This window comes from Ammospiza nelsoni, chromosome 1, assembly GCF_027579445.1.
Source record: "Ammospiza nelsoni isolate bAmmNel1 chromosome 1, bAmmNel1.pri, whole genome shotgun sequence".
NCBI lineage: Eukaryota > Metazoa > Chordata > Aves > Passeriformes > Passerellidae > Ammospiza > Ammospiza nelsoni.
Genome location: NC_080633.1, coordinates 21,414,568 through 21,433,592, shown reverse-complemented (window position 1 = coordinate 21,433,592; position 19,025 = coordinate 21,414,568). Strand labels below are relative to the sequence as shown.

General features: G+C 39.1%; 1 protein-coding gene across 1 annotated transcript in view; it reads right to left on the bottom strand.

The window, feature by feature from the left end:
- The window catches only part of RSU1 (Ras suppressor protein 1), a 102,664-nt gene that overhangs the window by 79,704 nt on the left and 3,935 nt on the right, over positions 1–19,025 (bottom strand). The window contains exons 3-4 of the mRNA XM_059474099.1: positions 15,571–15,621; positions 929–1,049 (exon numbers count right to left, since the gene is read on the bottom strand). Of these exons, the coding sequence (XP_059330082.1) occupies positions 929–1,049; positions 15,571–15,621 (172 nt within the window). The remainder of the gene's footprint in view (positions 1–928; positions 1,050–15,570; positions 15,622–19,025) is intronic.

The following is a 19,025-nucleotide window of genomic DNA, read 5'->3' as shown; positions in this document are numbered from 1 at the left end:
AAAAAAAAAGACCAGGGAAGACAGATCATCATTAAAATGTCTATCGGCACTCCAACAGTTCAAGATGCAATTCAATTATCAGCACTTCATTAAAGTAACTAAAGCAGAATATACAGAGCTTAGCCAAAATCATCTGGTATTTTGAAGAGTAAAAAATGCTCAGTTTAGGGCGTTCAGAAATTGAATTTATAAAATACAAACATTCTTTCTATGAGAAGCCTGTAATGCTAAAGCTTAGGCCTACCACTGCTTTCCTCCATAGTTACACTTCAATATGCCCATTTAATTTTAAGAAGGTCTTATGCTTCACATTTGTTTTCTTAATAATTCAAGAAAGCCCTCCACAACTGTAGTTATTATAAAGTATCACCAGCTCTATCAGAATACAGAATCTGAACACTTAATATAAACACCCCTGGCACAAATTCAGTCAATACCAGCTCTTTGAACTAAATGGACACCACACCTAATACATGCTGCTCCTTTTACAGGTTTAATACAAACTGAAATGTCTATAAACACAAATTCAAACATTTGGAATTGAAGTCCTAAATTAACATGGATGTTTCTTTAAATCAGAACAGAGCTTGATTCTTATGCAGTAACCACAGAATTAAGAGGTAGTTACTACAGAAGTAAAAGTCAGTAATTGTTCAGTTTGACTTCAGTATTTGATGAATATTTATTGAATATGAGTTGCTGCTGTCCTTAAATGGTTATCAGTATACCAGAGTAAGTGCTTGACCATTTACATTTCTGTTTATCCAGGACATTACTTGAAAACTCTGAAGCTGTAATTCCCAGATTAGCCTCAAAACCACTTCCAATAACAAACTTTACTATCAAAAAATAAGAAGTTACAGGTTCAGTTGCGACAACATTTGGTAGCACCTTTATTACAGCAAAAGTTTTGCATTAAGATACGCACCCAAGGTTCAGGTGTTTGAGCTTCTGAAGGCTGCTTATCTGTGTAGGCAGCTCCTCAATCTGGTTGTTGAAAAAGTTGAGCACTTCTATGTTTCTCAGGTCTGCGATGTTTGCTGGCACAGCTGTGGAAAGTTTTCACAGTGAGAGACTGCAATTAGGGCAAGCTACCCAGACTACAGATGCTTTACCAGCACCTGGTGTTTGCACTGTTTGTACAGTGGCTGCAGCACAGAAAGCATCCCATTATTCCAATAAAAGCAAAGTTTATATGCAAAAAGCCTCCTGTTCTCAATGCTGAGAGCACTCATTTTGTACTCTTCAAAAATTACTACCGTAACTGTAAAATATTTTGACTAACAAAGACCACTGCAGAGTGAGAGACAAGGACAAGTGCTCTTACAGACTAAGAGAAGCAGGCTGTCCTCTCAATTCATGTAGCACACAGAGGTCTCTAAAGAGCAGAGCCTGAGAGACTTGGATCATGACATTATTTGAGTGGAGAAAACATTAATGATACAAGTAGTTACAGGACAGCAGTTGTACTAAAGGACCTTAACAACAAACATAAAATAATCCCTCATTTTCAGCTATGGCCCTATCTGATTATTGCTTAAACAATTTAGTATCCAAATTCTTGGTCATTTAAGAGACAACAAAATTTACAAAAAAAAAAAAAAAAAAAAAAAAAAAAAAAAAAAAAAAAAAAACCAAAACAAAAAAAAACAAAACAAAACAAAATCAGCCTTAAAAGAACTGTTTACCCAAGTCCACTTTCAGTTACCTCCCATGAGTGATAAACTAACTGATCAATACTCATACATGGCTACAATACTCATACATTACCAACAGATCAACAGCTGCTTGTTACTACCTAGAAACATGAACTATAAGGCAGAAACACAACATGAATGACTGTGCTAATGAGGTTAAAAACCTATTCAGATTTGCATCTCTTCTCCCCTTAAACTGAGTGAGATTTAAGCAGCCAGCTGAGGTGTAAAGGGGGTTGGCAAGTCACCTGCACTGAACCTTGCACCTGTGCTCAATATTCACCTTGGTTCAGTCTCAACTTTGCCTCAGGAATCCACAAAGTGCTCATCTAAATAATTAGAAGGTTTTATGAGGCCATGATTTTTTTTTTATTTGTTGGTATGAGGCAATCTCAGTCTTAAAATGGAGTCAATAATGTTTACAAAGCAGAACATTGCAGTATGTCACATTTACTAGATTATAAGTCTAATTACAATGTGAACAATAATGGGATGCCTAACAAAGACTCTAATTACACTGCATAAATATTACTGTTGAGGGCCATATTCATTGCAGGAGGTTTTTAGCAGACTTTTATATAAAAGTCATTAAGGCAAATCTGAGCATTTAGAAGACCTCCCTTAGAGGTATTTTCTAACTGGTCCTTACTTACCTGTCATTCAATGATAGCGAGAATTATGTGTGTTCACAAACTAAAGGGTATTTCACTACTACTATTATTTTAAATTATTCCCTAACAGAAGTTAACTGAGGATTTTAATTGGCATCATTCAGCTGTTTCCAGCCTCAATATTTCACCAGAAAAGTAATTACCGGTATTAAAATATTTTCCTTTCAGAAATTAGACTTCATAATTTGACTTTGATGAGATGCAACAGACAGGCAAATCATGTTTCTGATCTTCTCAGATACTGCATTTATGAAGACTAGGAATCAAAAGTACTAGAAAATATGGGTTTTAGTTTAGTCAAAACTTTAATAATAGAAGACCAATACAGATATAACACTGTCTCCTGATATATCTGTTTAATCCCCACATACTGTATTTCATGTTGTGAATGACACTTAGGATACTTTATATCATTGTTTTCTTCAAGATATACTAAAATCTGCATTGGTAAGCAGGCTGAGATGAGAAAAAGACAAAATATTTAGCAAAGGATTTAAATGAAATGCTTTTGTGTCCTACCCTGTTAAATCAAAATGAAAAGCCCCAGTCCACAACTTGTACTTTTTGGTTTGCCTGGAGGTATTTTGTGAGAAGGAAGAAGAGAAGAGTAGGTCAACACCAGGCTTGTGGTAGGGAAGAGAGGACTTTTTTTCTAATAGTTTATTTTCTGGTTCAACAATTCAAATACATTTTTAATACAAATAAATGCTATCTTGTATTCAACGAAAATTAGAAGACTGAATTTAAGTCCTGTACTGATCTTGTAGCTAAACTGCACAGGATCAGTAGCTTCAGGTCCAAAGACCACTGGCAGTGAAGCAAGGCTGACCAGGCATATCGTGCTCTCTGTTTTGAACTTCACACCACCCGACTACCATTCCACTACTATGTTGCAAAACTCTTCCCAGATACACTTGGCAGCCTGCTGACTGCCAAATCTCAAGACATTCATGTTCTGGCAATGCTGAATTCCACTCGAGTCTCCTTGTCACGATGAGCTGTGAGAGTGAACTGTCAGCATCCTGGTTCTGTTCACCCACGTGTTTACAGTACGATCGGCAGTGTCTTAACAACTCTCCTGAGACCATCTGCTGCCCAGTGTCATTAACAACTCCCCCTCAGCAAACACCAGGAAAATTTGGCAGCCCAGCGCCTTTGCGTTCTCCTGTGAAGCTTCAGTCACGTCATGAAGCCCCATTCATGTGAAGTTTCACTTCACAAGACCAGGAACAGCTTCCCCTTGTTCAACGCTGGCAACTGCATACAGTGATTCCCTATGACAGCTGTAGGCTTCACCTTGATTTCAAGGGTTGGTTGACAGTGAAAGACAGGGTCTATAGGCTGCCCACAAGGATTTAGAGGACTTTGTTCATGTTTCTGGAAATAAGGATTGGCAACTTGTTATACTTCAAAGCATTTATGCTCTTTTTGCCCTGAAGTTAGTGGCAATCCTTTAGCCACTAAAACATCAAGTTCTCATCAAGTTTACTCAAGGCAAATTATTACATTTTATTCCTATACAACCACCAGCTGTTTAAAAGGTAACAAAACTATTTCCAAAATACAGATAAGAAAGATTAAATTCTACTATTCAATGACTATGTAACTCCACATTTAGAGTATCTTGGATCTGAGCCTTAAGCTCTCTTTCAGCATGAGAGCCAGAAGCCAACACCAGACATGATCTTTACTAAAGGTCTGATGTTGCCCTCAGCTGGAGAGCAGGCACTGCATTAAAAGGATCTTTCATCCAGGACAGCTGGATCCTGCAGAGAAACTCACTAGAAACATCCAGATCAGTGACAGCAGCCTGGAATCACCTGTCTCAGATGCAACCCCTTCCCATAAAGCAGGAAGTCAAGAGGTTCTCATACCACTACCTAGAACTGACATGCAAACCCAGCTCCTTTTCTATACCCAACCTCTGACAAAGGATGAAGAACACAGGAAACAGAAAAGAAGAAAAAGTTCATTACTTTCCCTCTAGTTCCACTCAGTAACTCTTTTGCCATTCACACAGGTCTCAATAGAATTCCTCCTGTAGTGGCAGCTGAAAATGCAAAGGCTTCAAAAAGTCATTATTTCTGAAAATGGTCACCAAGATTATTTCTCTTAAACATCTGTGAATCCCTGGGAAACAACAGCAATCCTTACAACTTCAAAAGTAAACAAACTCAGGTGTCTGCAAAATTAAGTTTCTACTTCTTTTTATCCAAAAGATGAAATCTGCCTTTTTTTTTGTTTGTTTAGTAAAGACACTAAATTAAACATTTCTCAGTAAAAAAGATGTGTATCAAAATTTCCTTTACAGTTTGAAACTAAAATAAAAAACGTTTTAAATAAGGAACTTCAGATGAAAAAAAAAAAAAAAAACAACAACTAGAAGGGTCAATAGACTACTCAACTGAATAAGTGAAATGATTTAGTAAAAATATAAGTCGCCATGAGAAGAACACACAGTACAGAAACTGCATTAAACATTTCAGTTCATTTAACCCTTAACACTGAATATCCAAAATAAACATTGTCCCATTGCTGCTTGGAAAGTGCTATCTGTAACACCTGATTATGCAAAAAATTGTGCATGAATTGGCTTGCAATCTCCTCAATAAATATGACCCCAAAGGCTATAGAAAGCCTCCAACTCAAGTCAATGTTTTTTGAATCAGACATCATTGAGAAATAAGAATGTTAATTTTTTAAAGTAAGATTAATTTCTTTGGCAATCACATCCTTAGAATGCGATCAGCTGCAGAATCCCTAGCTTTTTCAGAATGTTTCTTTACTTAATGAAGTAATTTTGCAGTACCTAGGAACATGATGTTCAGTAGTACTCCAAACCTTTACAGGTTCTAAGGGAATATTTATCCAAAAGAGCTATTAAAATAGCAGTACCTGACAGAAGAGAGATTTATGCAACTATGCCAGTTTCTCATTAAACTGTTCCACTGGAAAGCTGGTCAAGAGTCATACAAGGTAAAGAGAACTCAAGGCAGACCTTTCAGAGTCCCATCAGTCCATTGTGGATCCCAAGCAGAGATTTCTTGCCAAGAGCAAGAACCCACTTTTTAAGACTGAAGTAAAACCTGAGGGCTCTACAACATAATAAACTCAGTTCTGTGGACTTGCTAATCCAGTTAGCATCAACAGGAAGCTTTCATGAGTAAGGATCCCTTAGCGTAAAGGTCATAAAGACATGAAATGTTACTCACATTTCATGGGGGAGGAAGAATTTAGAATACTAAATATATAATGCACTCTGTGCATCCAGTATAACTGTACTCACAGAGCTAGAGTCATGTTTAGATTAATTTGACAAGGGTTCTGTTACACAGAAAGAGAAGCAATCAGCTTCACCAAAATGAAAGAGGAATTAGCAGAGGGAGAACACAACAGTTTTCATTTTAAATATTCAGAGGCATGCTGATATCATATTTGGCAGCTAACTGGAGAGAATCCTGATCCCAACTGAAGCATACAGTACTTAATTTACACACTATGTAGTTCAAGTTTCCCCTTTTGCCCTCCCTTCACTCTTCCAAAGATGGATATTAATCTTCCTCCCACTGAAAACATTAAAAACAAACTTGTCTCCTTAATCTTCAGCTCCTTCCAGAAACCAGCAGGGATTTTTTATTTCAATTATCCACAGAAGAACCTCAGATATGAAACTGTTCTTATGAACATGTTTAAATTATACTATAGCTCAATTTGTCAATAAACAGTATTCATTTAGAAGCTAGAGTCTAAGGAGAAGAGCAGTGAGCACAAGAAAGACTGAGAAGACACTGGGAATCAAGTGACATCTAGTGAAGAGAAAGGATAAATCTGTTCTTTTCTGAGAAGAGAGCTTAGGATGTCAGAATTTGGAGAGAAATCCTAGAAGCCAGGGGCTGAGGTTAGGAAGGGATTACTATGTTGAAAATACATCACCTAACTGCAAAGAACTGAAACCACACCAAAATGCTCACAAAAATCTGATGCTTTTTAGCATTTTTAACAGTATTAGAGAATGGTGTGAATAAGGATACGTATAAAAACGTGGATATAAACAAGTACTTCATTTCTGCAAATAATTTTGAAGAGAACAAAGTGTTAGCCAAGCTTTTCAAATTACTGTGGTCAACCACAGCATCTTCATCTTCAATAACTGCTTTGTGAGAAGTGCACAGTTCAGCCCACACACTTGCTGTCTTATATTTAAGTCATGAGAAAAAAAACCCTATGAGGTACACCATCCACAAAGTTGAAGAATGCAGGCTATGTACCCTTATTGCAGGTCAGATCATCTGTGTGTCTTGATATTTCAATAGCAGATGGTTAAGAGAAATAACTTCTGCAGGACGAAGGAACTTTAGTTGATAGTATTGAGATTTAATATTAGGCTTCCATCAAATGCAAACAGTATTTGCCAGTGAGTCTCTTCCAGGTGTTTGAACTGTTTAAGCATGATCTCTTCATAGTTTCTCACGACTGCACAGTTGCTGGCTTTAGATAAAGCAACCCGTCTGAAGTTTGTTCAGTAAGTTCACTTTTCCCTTCCTCAATATTCTCTTTACTTCAGTCTATTCAACTTGTTTTCTGCAGTTTACAAAAGGAACTAACCAAAGATGTCCTGCACACAAGCCCTTGAACAATTACTATAGATTACCCTCAAAAGTTGAAGATGACTTCAGCCTCTTACTCAAGTGTCCATCTACCTGTGTGCCCAGCAGTGCTTATTTACAAAACTCTCCTTTCAGTGTGTCTAAAAAAATTTTCATGATTTCAGTTTGCCTTATTAGCTAGTATTTGGAGTTTAAACTTTTTACAGCACTGAAATGTTTTTAGAAACACACATAGGACTATTTCTCACTGCAGTTTGGATCAACTGAGTGTTTCCCTATTCAGCACTGCAGACTGCTGTGCTGACACTGCTAGGTGGGGACACCAGCCTTCCTCTAAACACACTCACAGAAGAGGCTGCAGTAAAAAAGTTCACTGCTCAAAAGCAGAGTCAGCACATGTGTTTCTTGCTCCAGTTCTCAGAACTGGGAATGAATTAAGCTCCTTCCTAGTTTGAGCTCCCCACACCCAGCACTTAAAGCCACCTCTTAGGCCTGTATGGCACAGAGTCCTCCCTGTGCCCCTCTGTTAGCTTACCCAGGCTTCAGCTGACTGTACATTTCATTTCCAGCTACAGGAGATAATGCTGGCAGCAACCAGTCACCACATCTGCCATCATCACATCAAGATCAGGGAATGATTTCACCCCAAAGGTTATGCCACAGGAATGTAAAAAGTTAAGAGGCCAGAGGGTGAGCAGTCTGAAGGGAAATGCTGCGTAGTTATCCACTTCAATGCACCTGACTACTGAAAGAACACATAAAAAATAAGAGTACAAAACCAAGTACAAAATTAAATCCAGTTTCCCCTCAATCTACACCAAATATACCTTCTTGTCTCAGTCCTTCCATATTAGAAGCCAAAAAATTCCACTTGGCTTGTTAGACAGTAAATTCTGTAATACAAAATTAATGTTTTTAATGAGGTGAGTTCACTTTTGCAATGTTCACTTCCTTTGAAAATGCCAACTGCAAAATAGTCTGTATGTGGCAAGAGGATTTATATGGAGAATATAAACATGGTGAATTATATGGGGATTCCACAAAAAAAATTAGGACTATTTTAAGCCACTGGGCTTAGATGAAGACACAAGTAATTTGTAGTAACATGTTGGAAAATGTTGAGAATTCAAAAAAGGACTTAATATGCTTGCAGGTGTCTTTTAGTAAAAGAAGAAAAAAGTATCTGAAGAATTATCAAGACAAGTGATTTGTGTCTAGTGTTGCTTTACTTATGGCAAAACTGACTTTGGTGCCATACAGCACAAACTTTCACAATTTAATTTGTGCATAAATTGGGCACTTTCTCCATGTATCCTTATACCATTGCAGCACATAACTCTTTCACACATTATTCTGTTTCATTTCCCCAAATTTTCTAAGAAGCAAAGTTGATATTATATACATTTAAGATTAAAATGCTCTACCATCTGTATTTTCTCAGAACCAAAGGTTTGGGGGTTTTTTTAGGAAGAAAAGAAAAAGCTAACAAGGTATTTAATCAACACATTTGAGTAGAACCCAGATGTCACAAATGTAGTAAGGCATATGTATAGGGATCTCCTTTTCACATCCTCCTGTGTACTGCATTCAGGAAGGTATTTCCCATTAGAGGTCCCTGCATCAGAAATGGGAAGTTAGACCAAATCAAAACATACCAAAAAAATGAAAGGCTTACAGCTAGCTTAAAGCATCTCTCCCACACACAGCTGACAGACACTCTCAGGCACAAGTCCTGTGCTTTGGACACAGCCCTGGTCTCACCCTGCAGACGCTGCCTGCCCCATTGTTATATTGTGTCAGGACAACAGCATGGAATGACTTACCAGGAGGAAGCAGAGGCAGAAGCATAGTAGAGGAGAACACAAGAAATAACAAAGACTAAAGAGTACACAGAGGTCATCTGATTCCTTCCAGAAGTCAGCAAATTAGTAATATAAATAACCTGATACCAGGCAAGATGCAACGTGTCAGACAATACCAGTGGGAGACACCATCACACATTTCAGCAGACTGGAGAACACAAAGCAGCCAGACTGGGAAGGAATTCAGGACAGGCAGATGCAGTGTTGATGTCTCTGGACTACCTCCAATAGATCCAGGTACAGACTACAGCCAGAAAGGTGACTCAGAAAGGAGACATCCTAATGTAAAAATTAAACCAAGAGATTTTAGCAGCATGCTAAAAAAGATCAAGGACACAGTCAAGAGGGTTAACAGCCACAAAAGGACAAGCTTTTGTGCAGGTCACACACAGAGAGAAAAACAATTTAGGAGATGGCAGAGCAAAGAAGCAGTAAGTCGTGTGAGCAGAAAAAAAAAGTTTTGAACTGCTCTGCTGAAAGAAAGCAAAATGTACAGTGATGATAAAGGGTGACCACATGGCTGTCAAAAGAACAATGATCAATGAGACACAGCCATTCTGACACGAGCACATAGTGAACTCAAACAAAATTCAGGTCTGGAAATGGGAACCAGCAGCAAAAAACTAATGGATCACCCCACAAAAAGGAAGGGACCAAAGATGACTAAAGGATTACATGAGAATCAAGGGAGAAGCAGTGAAAAGATCACAGAACAGTATAGGACAGCACATCAGAAGAACGGTAGAGGAGGACAGAGAACATGACATCAGGTAACACAGAAGAGGTTTGAGTAAAAAATAGTTGCTCCTGATCTCTCATTATTTAATCATTTGATAATACTGGATAAGGAATCAGAGCACCAGAACAAAAGGATATAGAAACCATCAGGAGTGAGCTATGAATAGCAGGAAAATTCTGAGATCATTTACACACAGCACATGAATATATGAAGCCAGTGAGCACAGGACCACCTGAGGTTAAGGAGACTGAGGAGAAGAGCAAAACGAAGTCGCTGAGCACCATCAGCGAGCAGGCGGGATGAATAGCAGCCCGCTGCCAGGAACACCAGCGGCTTCCCGGGAAAAGATGCTAAATGTGCTCAAAGAGTGACCTCTACTGGGCAAAGCACAGAGCACGGTACGGCACCGGCAGCGGGAACACTCCGGTACCCGCAGACACAGAATCTCTGCATTGATTTCTTCAAATGATTGCAATGTTAATTAACCACCACTGGCAGCCAAGACAAATAACTGTCATAGCAGTTACAAGTCAAAGACTTAGTGCACATCCCAAAATAAATGAAAACAAAACAGGGTGGCAGTGTAAGAGTTGTACACATACTGATGACACCTGATGCCAATGCTGAAGTAACCTTTAATATTCCAGCCTGCTTTCCAGTCACATCTTCCCCTCTGTGCCCTTCTGGCTGTGATAACAGACAAAATGAGCATCTGAAACCTCTTCAAACACACTTCCTATTCACAATATAATACATTAATTTTAATTGTCAAAACTTCATCAGCATGCCAAGGAAGGATTTCCCATCCTATACTAGGATGTGAAATTCTGTATACGTTCTAAGTGGCTGGAGAATACCTTGAGCTAGCTGACCTAATTAAATTCCATAAGGTTCCGTATCCCTTCATACTTTATGGCAAAATAGTACACAAAAGCTGCTCTGCTAAGAAAAAGCAGACAAGGCTTAAGCCACATTTTTATGCTCTAATAGAGCATATTCTTTATGAAACTGAGTTTTTTCTGTTGCTAGTTCTACACCAATTCTTTCTCATTCACAAATCTAGTGGGGCACAAGGGGACCAAAAATGAAACCTAACCTAACTGCTGACTTCAGCCTGCAAAGGTAGTTTTTTCCAGTCAAAGGTATCCATTTGTTGTACCAGTACAATCAATTTACAAATAAAGTAAGTAAATAAATAAATAAAACGCCAAAACCCCCTGAGCCCTCAAGACATGTGATAGACAAACCTTACCATCAGCTCTGAATAAAATCCTCATCCTGACTCAGGTGATCTATTTTACCCTGTGTCCCAGAGCTCCACCTCATTGTGCTTGGCACGATATGGGGCAAGATCCAGATTCAAAACAGACAAGCCTGGGGATATATAACCCTTCTTCTCCCTGACCTGGGTTCTCAGAATCTCTGCAATTCCAGCCTGTTCCCCAAAATCATTATTTAAACAGGAACTCCAGCTGAAGGGCTCTGAACAAAATAGCTCTAAGTTTGATTTCAAGAATTTTTATGACAAATTCCTTGACACACGACTGGCACTGCTATCCCAGCATGAAGCAGAGAGCAGCAATGTCACAGGAACCATGGCAGCTGCCCCTGCAGAACAGGCAGATCTACAGCAACACCTGAAGGTCTCTTTCCTCCTGCACAGAGGCACCAGATGAGCAAGTGGCCAAGACTGCTGCAAACTTTCAGTGACATTCCACCTGAACTTGAGTGAAGCAGCCCTAGAAATACCCAAAACAGAAGCATAAATACCCAAAAATTACTACTGTTGCACAGATGATGCAGAAACAATATTGGTAGCTGACCAAACTGATCAAATGTGATTTCCACAACAGTATGTCCTGTGCCTCAAACTCCCCCTCTGCCCCTCTAGCAGAGATACCCTAATTCCCTACCACTATTCATAAATTATCCTCTTGAGCAGGAGGTGGATCTGTATGTCCCTCAGCTAGCATCATGTGACATGAGCAAAAACAACCTGGTCACATCTACCTGAATTAATCCACCACACTGAAGGACAGATACCTATGTTCAGCCACTCATTTCCACCAATTTAAAAAACATTTGTTAGAACTTCTATTGCATTTACTCTGATGGTAGCCAATGGGTTCAAAAGACACCTGGGTTAGGATCAGACAACCTTTACAGGCTAAGACTATCTTGAATTTTGCTTCTCAGCTGTATACTGGACAGAAGGCTTTAAAATTACTAAATGATGGAACAAAAAACACCCAGTATAACAAATAGAGACACTGGCCCTTATGTCTACATTATGCCAAGAAAAAGCACAAATATTCACTTTCTCCTTCTGCTTTCTACTGGATTGTCAGAGATCCTGCAGAGGAATCATCCCAGCTTTGTCACTTATGCAGCACCTGGTTCAACAAGACTGCAGAATCACAACTATTTGGCTTCCCTGAGAGTTTTGCTTCTGATTTTGAAGCACAAGTAGCTCTCACCATGCAGCAAAGGACAGACTCCACTGTTTCAGTAGTCACCCAGAGCAGAAAAAGCCAGTTCAAGACTCCTCCATTAGCACAGCACCAGATAACTGAAAAAAAATTCAGCCTAATATGCTCCAGAAAAATCAATGTGGACTTGAGTATGTCTGATAATGAATGATTTAGACATGTAAATGAAGTACAAATGGCACACTAGAAATACTCTAAAATCCATGCAACAGAAGTATTCTGAGCAGTATAGTGGATTTAATTGAGCAGTCCTCATACTTGCTGATGAAACTTTACTCAGTTTTAATAGTTTTGTGGCAAAAATACAAAGTACATTTACATTAAAATATGCATATCCACGTTTTACATTTATTTATTCTTTCAGATAGACATATTTACTCTAAACACCAAAAAAAAACCTAGCAGAACACTCATTTAAATGGCAGGAAACTAGCAAAAGATGCTAATATGACCTTAGTGTAGCATGTCAAGTGTCACTGCCATCAGGCTCCTAGTCATTTTAAGAACAATCTGCTAAGACAATTAATTACATAGCTTAAAAGATTAGGTCAACAGTGTCAGATATGAGAATATGAACTTGAAATTTAGCCTTTTAAAAATGTGTGCTGTCTATTTAAGTGTCTACATCCATTTGTGAAAGAAGAGTAAGTTTCAGACTTGATGAATTACTTCTTAGGACAAGCAAGGGTCTTACCTTGCCATGAAAGAAACCCAAACAGAGCAATTAGAAAGGCTGACAGAATCCCTTGGCTGAGAGAAGGCATGTACTTGCAGCCTGCTGATCTGACAGCTACTTTAGGAGAAAGCAATTAATTGAAGGGTGAGATTTAATGTAACACAAACTTACAGTCATGGCAATCTTTAAACTGGTATTTTGAAAGCTAAAACTGCTTTAAGCAAATGGTACACTCTGGGTTTTTCTTGAATAGTTAAAGCCAACCTGGACACATCTTTCTTGGACACTTCTTATTACTGTATCTTTCCTCCCCAGTCAGGTCTGCAGGCAGGACATAGGTTAGTTACTCAGCTTTTCAGTGAGGAGCTCATGCTGAAGCACATGCCCTCCCCAGGCTCAGATGTGAGACAGCCAAGATTCAAGTCTCCATGCAGGAGCTTCAGCCTAGCTCCTCTTCCTCAGAGCAAGGCAGACACCCTGCTACCTGCCCAGTCAGTTGTGTGCTCAGCTGAGATCATCCTTTAGCTATGTGAAAATTTGTAAGGCACCAAGTGGAAAAGCTGATTCACTGGCAATCTGAAAGTGTGAGATTTCAAAAAGTTCTAAGAATTTTACAAATCTCAAAGAATAGTGAAGTTTACCAAGAGTAACATTTCCAACTCATTTCATGCTTGTGCCAGGTAAGCAGCCATTCAGAGATAGCAGAGCAAATAAACAGCACCAGAGAAGCCTTGCCTGTCAGCACTAAGGTACCCAGCCTTGGGTGAGCTGAGTTGTGCAGAATGAACTGCTATCTCAAGGTGCCTGCAACCCCACAAAGGCTGCAGAGAAAGCTGCAGTGGCTGGGTACAATGAACTGCCTAGCTTTCAACAGCTCAAGTTCAGGGACACCCATCTCCTTGTAGTGCCTGAGGGAACACACAGAAGTCACTAGCTGGGTGGCCCCAGCTCCACCAGTGGCTGATAACAGATGCCAGACAGCAATATGCCCAGAGAAAATTCATCATAATCCTTCTCAAAAGATCGTTGTCCCAGCTTCAAGCTATTTGTAACTTCATGGCCTTCTAAGCCATGGACAGAACTGCATGTTTAACAGTGATGCACTTGGGATTTTTCCTCCCTTAACTGGCCCATTAAATCACCCATCAGTCATCATTTATACGCCAGATGGCTGGAAACTGTTGGTCACATTTGTAATTAAATTGAGATTTCTTTGAAAACTACAATGGGATAAAAACAAATAGCAAGATGGCAGTCTAGAGGGCACTACACTACCAAAAGAAGGGTCCTGAACAACTAATTCATAGCTCTCACAGCCACAGTCACTAAGTGCCCATAATTTTATCTTATTTACTACAAACTCTTTAAACTACACATTAGTACCCAATAAAATGCATCCAGAGAAGTGCTTATGCACTAAAATCTAGGGATATTTATATTCTCTTCATGCTTAATCCTCTGCAAATGCTCAGAGATTGCAGTGACACTTTTGCATTAATTCACATGTTTTAAATAACACATACTAGCTTACAGCTCATGCAGCAAGCAGTGCAGAGTTCAACAGGCTAAGTTTTATTATTTGTTTGTGTTTCCTAAGACCCATCTCAATTTGTAAAGATTTTCTTGGATACACCCTAAAGCACAAACACCCTAATATGCCTCTTGTCAACACACACCAACTTTATTGGTTCCATTCCCCTTCCCTTTCCATCTCTCCAGTTGAGTTTCAAAAAGAGGAGTGGTTTAGAGAGAAACCCACTGGCACATGCAGAGAGCAGACAAAAAGAACATCAACAAGACCAACACTTCTTTTTAGAAGATGCACAGAAACAGGGGTGAGACAAAATTCACTGCTTGAATTTCAACAACCAAGAAGCAGGAATGCTTGCACAAGACACTGGTAGATAAACCACAAAAACAAACAAAGAAAAAAACTCAAACCCATAAAAACTTTTGTCTTGCAAAAGTCAGTCTGGTATCTCCCCCTACCAAGTTAAGTCTCATATTTATGTTGTTCTTGACATGCTATTCACCAACATCTCACTTAGGAACTTCTTTACTGAGGGAAGCAGTATCCACAACCTGAAGGTGGTGTGAGCAGTATGACCAAGAGACAACCATTTTTTGGACAGAAAGAGGCTACTTTTTTTACCATGCCTGATGCTTACATTCAGTTGGCCCTGCTCATATATGTTTGGTTATATATGTAATGCACTGGAGTTGTAACTTGCTTTGCTTCAGTCAAATTCATTATCCATTCACTAAAATGCAAACTGTGTTGCTTCTGAGACAGTTAAAAATTTCAAAAGTCCTCACCTTAACATAAGGACTTCAGAGCCATGGTAGTGTGGGGGCCTGGCTAAATATATGTATTGTAAATAAATGTATGGCAGTGATCTCTGTATTGTATTGCCCCAATCCTAGTTATTGTAAATGGGCTGCAGCTGTGATGTCCTTGATTGGGCAGCAGCTGTAGCCTGTGGAGGTAGCTGGGATAAAAGGGGGTGTGGCATTCAGAGAGGAGCCCTGGCAGAGAAGCAACAACAACACTGCTGTGACGATTACAACATGGTAGGAAATGGATTTCTGGCTTAACTGGTGATCTGAGAACTACAGATCTTTCTGTACATTGCAGGTGTCTATTGAAGTTGGGAAGGCAAGTTGAAAATGGCTGCTAAGTCATATCCTCAATCTCTCTACTTTTAATGAAGTACTAATAAGAAGCACCACTCTAATAGAGTTATTGCACTCTGTATCAAACTTGCAGTGTCAGCTTTTCAATGTTACTCAACTGCCTGCAGGGAAGTCCAAACCCAGGAAAATACTCACTTGTAAGCTTGTTGTGACTCAGAACCAGCTGTGTGATGTGAGACAGCGTAACTGCAAATGAAGAGAGAAAGAAGTTAGTTTACGGACACGGCAACTGAGAGCTTGTATCTATTTCAGCTGAAAAACAAAAAAGAAAAAAAAAAAGAAAGCTATTCTTTCCACCCCAGTAACTTGATTCATGTGCACTGTCACAAATAAACAAGAGAAGCTCAAGAGTAAAGGGCCAGTCCACTTACTCCTCTGCACTTCACATTTCTGTTACTGCATCAGATACAACATGGAGAGATTTACTCACTGATACAGTAACCTGTTTCAGCTAATCCTTGAAAAAGCTCATGACTTAACAAAGGCAAATACAACCTGTTAGCAGAATGAAAGCAGTCACTCAAAGGCACCATCAGATCAGACAGTTCAGTGTTTTTTTTAAAAAAAAGCATCACCATAGTTCACTGTGCAATTGCAGGTTGTGAAGGAAGGAAAGGCAGGAAGGAGAAAAGAGTAAACAGTGTACCCATGGTGAATTTCTCCCAAAATTCAAAATCTGAGCACTCAAAGCACTGCCTGCCCCACCTTACTATGCAGAACAAGAGGACAGGGAAAGAAGCCCATGGAAAGTCTGTAAGAGTATTGTAGGAAAATCATCACTAAAGGGCAGGCCAGACCAGCAGCCTCCACAAAGAGCTCTGTCTTTAAAACAAAGGACACATAGGTACCTGAACCATAAGCAACCATTTAACATTACTGAGTGCTTATCCATATAGATAAATATAGGATTGCAATTTACACAGCAAAATGAGAGAAGATTCTGGAGACAGTCACAAGCTCGTGAACAAATGCCTAAGTAAGCTTTATACATTTGTTTCTCTTGGTACAACTGTTGTAATAACTGGGACAATCAGTAAAAGTCAACATTTCACGGGCCCTTGATATTCAAGCCTGACTAATAAGAACACAATCACCAGAAGAGCAGCTCTACCACTGAGATGAAAAGTCCTCTAGTCTGATGTCTTCAGTTCCAAGGCAACTGAACTTAGACTATAGCCAGATAAAATCTGACATCATCAAACCCAGGAAAAAAAACTTCATTTTCCTGCATTTGACTTCAGAAATAAGTCGTTCTGGAGCTCTGAGGCTTTACCTAGACTCAACAGCATCAACAAAAAATAATTGCTTTTTTTTTAAAAAAAGGGGGAAAAATAATTGGTTTTGATACTGTACAAAGGTGCTTCCATTTCACTTTGCCTTTAAAGCAGAGAAATTAAACAATGACAGTGAAGGTTTGAGGCTGCAGATTTTGGTCTGAACACTGAACTCCTGATGAATTTAAATGCTATAATAAGTGCATATCTAAAGGTAGGCCTTTTGACTACACCATCAAGCCATGGGCACCACTGGCCTTTAGCAACACAACGTTAGAAGCATTACTCTCCCTCTCCTTTTTTGTCCCATCACAGTGTTCTTCAACCGATATTATTTTCAGAAAGGTTTCTTCTCTCACATCCATACAGAACAGAACAAAGTCCATGTTAAAAATTTCAAGGCCAAAATCCCTAGGCAAAAGACATTTGAATCTGTATTTTACTGTCCAAATTTGACTGAAGCCTAGACACTGTCTGAAACTCCACTATCTCATTCAGTCCTGATGCATGACAAAAAGTCCCATGGCATCTTTGAGCAGCAATGGCAGGTTGACAATCCCCGAAGGAACAAGAAAGGCTACACTCCAGTACTATTTTGAAAAGAGCAAAGGTTTAGGTGTCTGTGCTCTGGACTACTTCCAGCAGCATTTTAGACATATCAAGACAAAGAGATTGTTCAGTCTTGAACAATCCAAAGGTCCAAAGCTACTACCAGTTCAGAGGCAAGTACAGAAGCATTTTAAGAAAGGGAACAAAGATAAGATAATGGTACTTGCTCACTCCTTACACAGAGAGAAATTTGCTCACTTACATTAAACAGACTTGGGTCAAACAACCAGCCCCTGGAGATAAAATGCTTTCCTTCCACTGCCACATGCCTGCTCCTGTGAAAAGGACTGTGTTGTGAGAACAGCTGACTGAGATTTACCTCATCCTATACATAAAGTCATTCTGTAGGACAACTAAACAATCAAGTCTGGCAAGGAAGACATCTGTCTTAACTGATTAACATCCCCAAGTAACATCTAGAAGGCTAAAGGGGGGCTGGGGGGCAGTTTTGATTTGGATGTACACAGTCCAGGTAAGCACAAAATACAACAGGCCAGATAACCCAGGTACCAGTCTCCTGAGAATGGAAGGGCACTGAGATTCCCACTGGAAATTGCTCTAATCGCTCTATGATGCCACTGCAGGAGCTTCTGGACACCTTGTAACATTATAGTCATTAGCATACAGGCAATAAGTTACTGTGGTTTCATGAATTCACCAGATATTCACACAGAATAATACTTATATTCTATAATACCTACTGCCAGAGCAATTTACTTGCACAGTAATCACAAATTCTCATTATGGTCCCAGTCCCACTATTACTTCAAAAAACAGCGAGTCAAGGGAAGAATATTTAGGTTCTTCCATTTTGGCACTATTATCAAATCTCTTTATATACTGTTGCCCTGCACTGCAAATTAGCGTCACATAAAATATCTGGATGACAATACTCAACCTAATTATTAAGGAAAATATAAAACAAATAAAAGCCCTGCCCATCAGCAAATTTTAAAAAAAGTCAAAACAAAAAACACAAAAAACCCCCCAACCAACCAACCTCACAAAACAACCAAAGCAAAGTAAAATAAATTAGGAAAAAAAAAAACCACACTCACAAAACAGGAAGACCCCAGTGACTTTGCTGAGCCAAGATAAGACATTGCCTGTCCCACTGGAGGAAGTTAAAGCAGGATGAGCATTACAGTACTGTTACAAGTAGCCTGCCTCTCCATCTTCTGTGCTTTCATTATTTTAGGAATGAACAATTTTATCAACACTAACTTTCTGATAAAAAATTCTAGTCACACAACTATGTACTTTATGCAAAATATGAATAGCTTACAGATGGAATGATAATGAGAACAAATTAACACATAAATAGGATTGCATCCAATATTCCTTCCCTGACAACAGAGCAGATGCCACAAGTTATTTGGGCAAAAAAATTCCTTTACTCATACCTCCTCCTCCATATCAACTGCATAAAAGACACATAAATGACACTGGTCCACACTCTAAGAACAATTCCATGGTTGTTGGTGGCTGTTTAAAGTCCTTTCAATAAATGCCCTATCCTTTGCTAGGCTAGGGGAAAGGGAACATCACTCCCTTCTTGCTGGAGTTGGCTGACATGCTTGCTCAGCCTACAGGATGTCTATTAATGCTCTCCACCATTACCTGTCCATAGTAGGTACTTTATGAACAAATATAATTTGTTTATACAATATAAACAATATATATTTAAACAAAATATATTTACTTCAC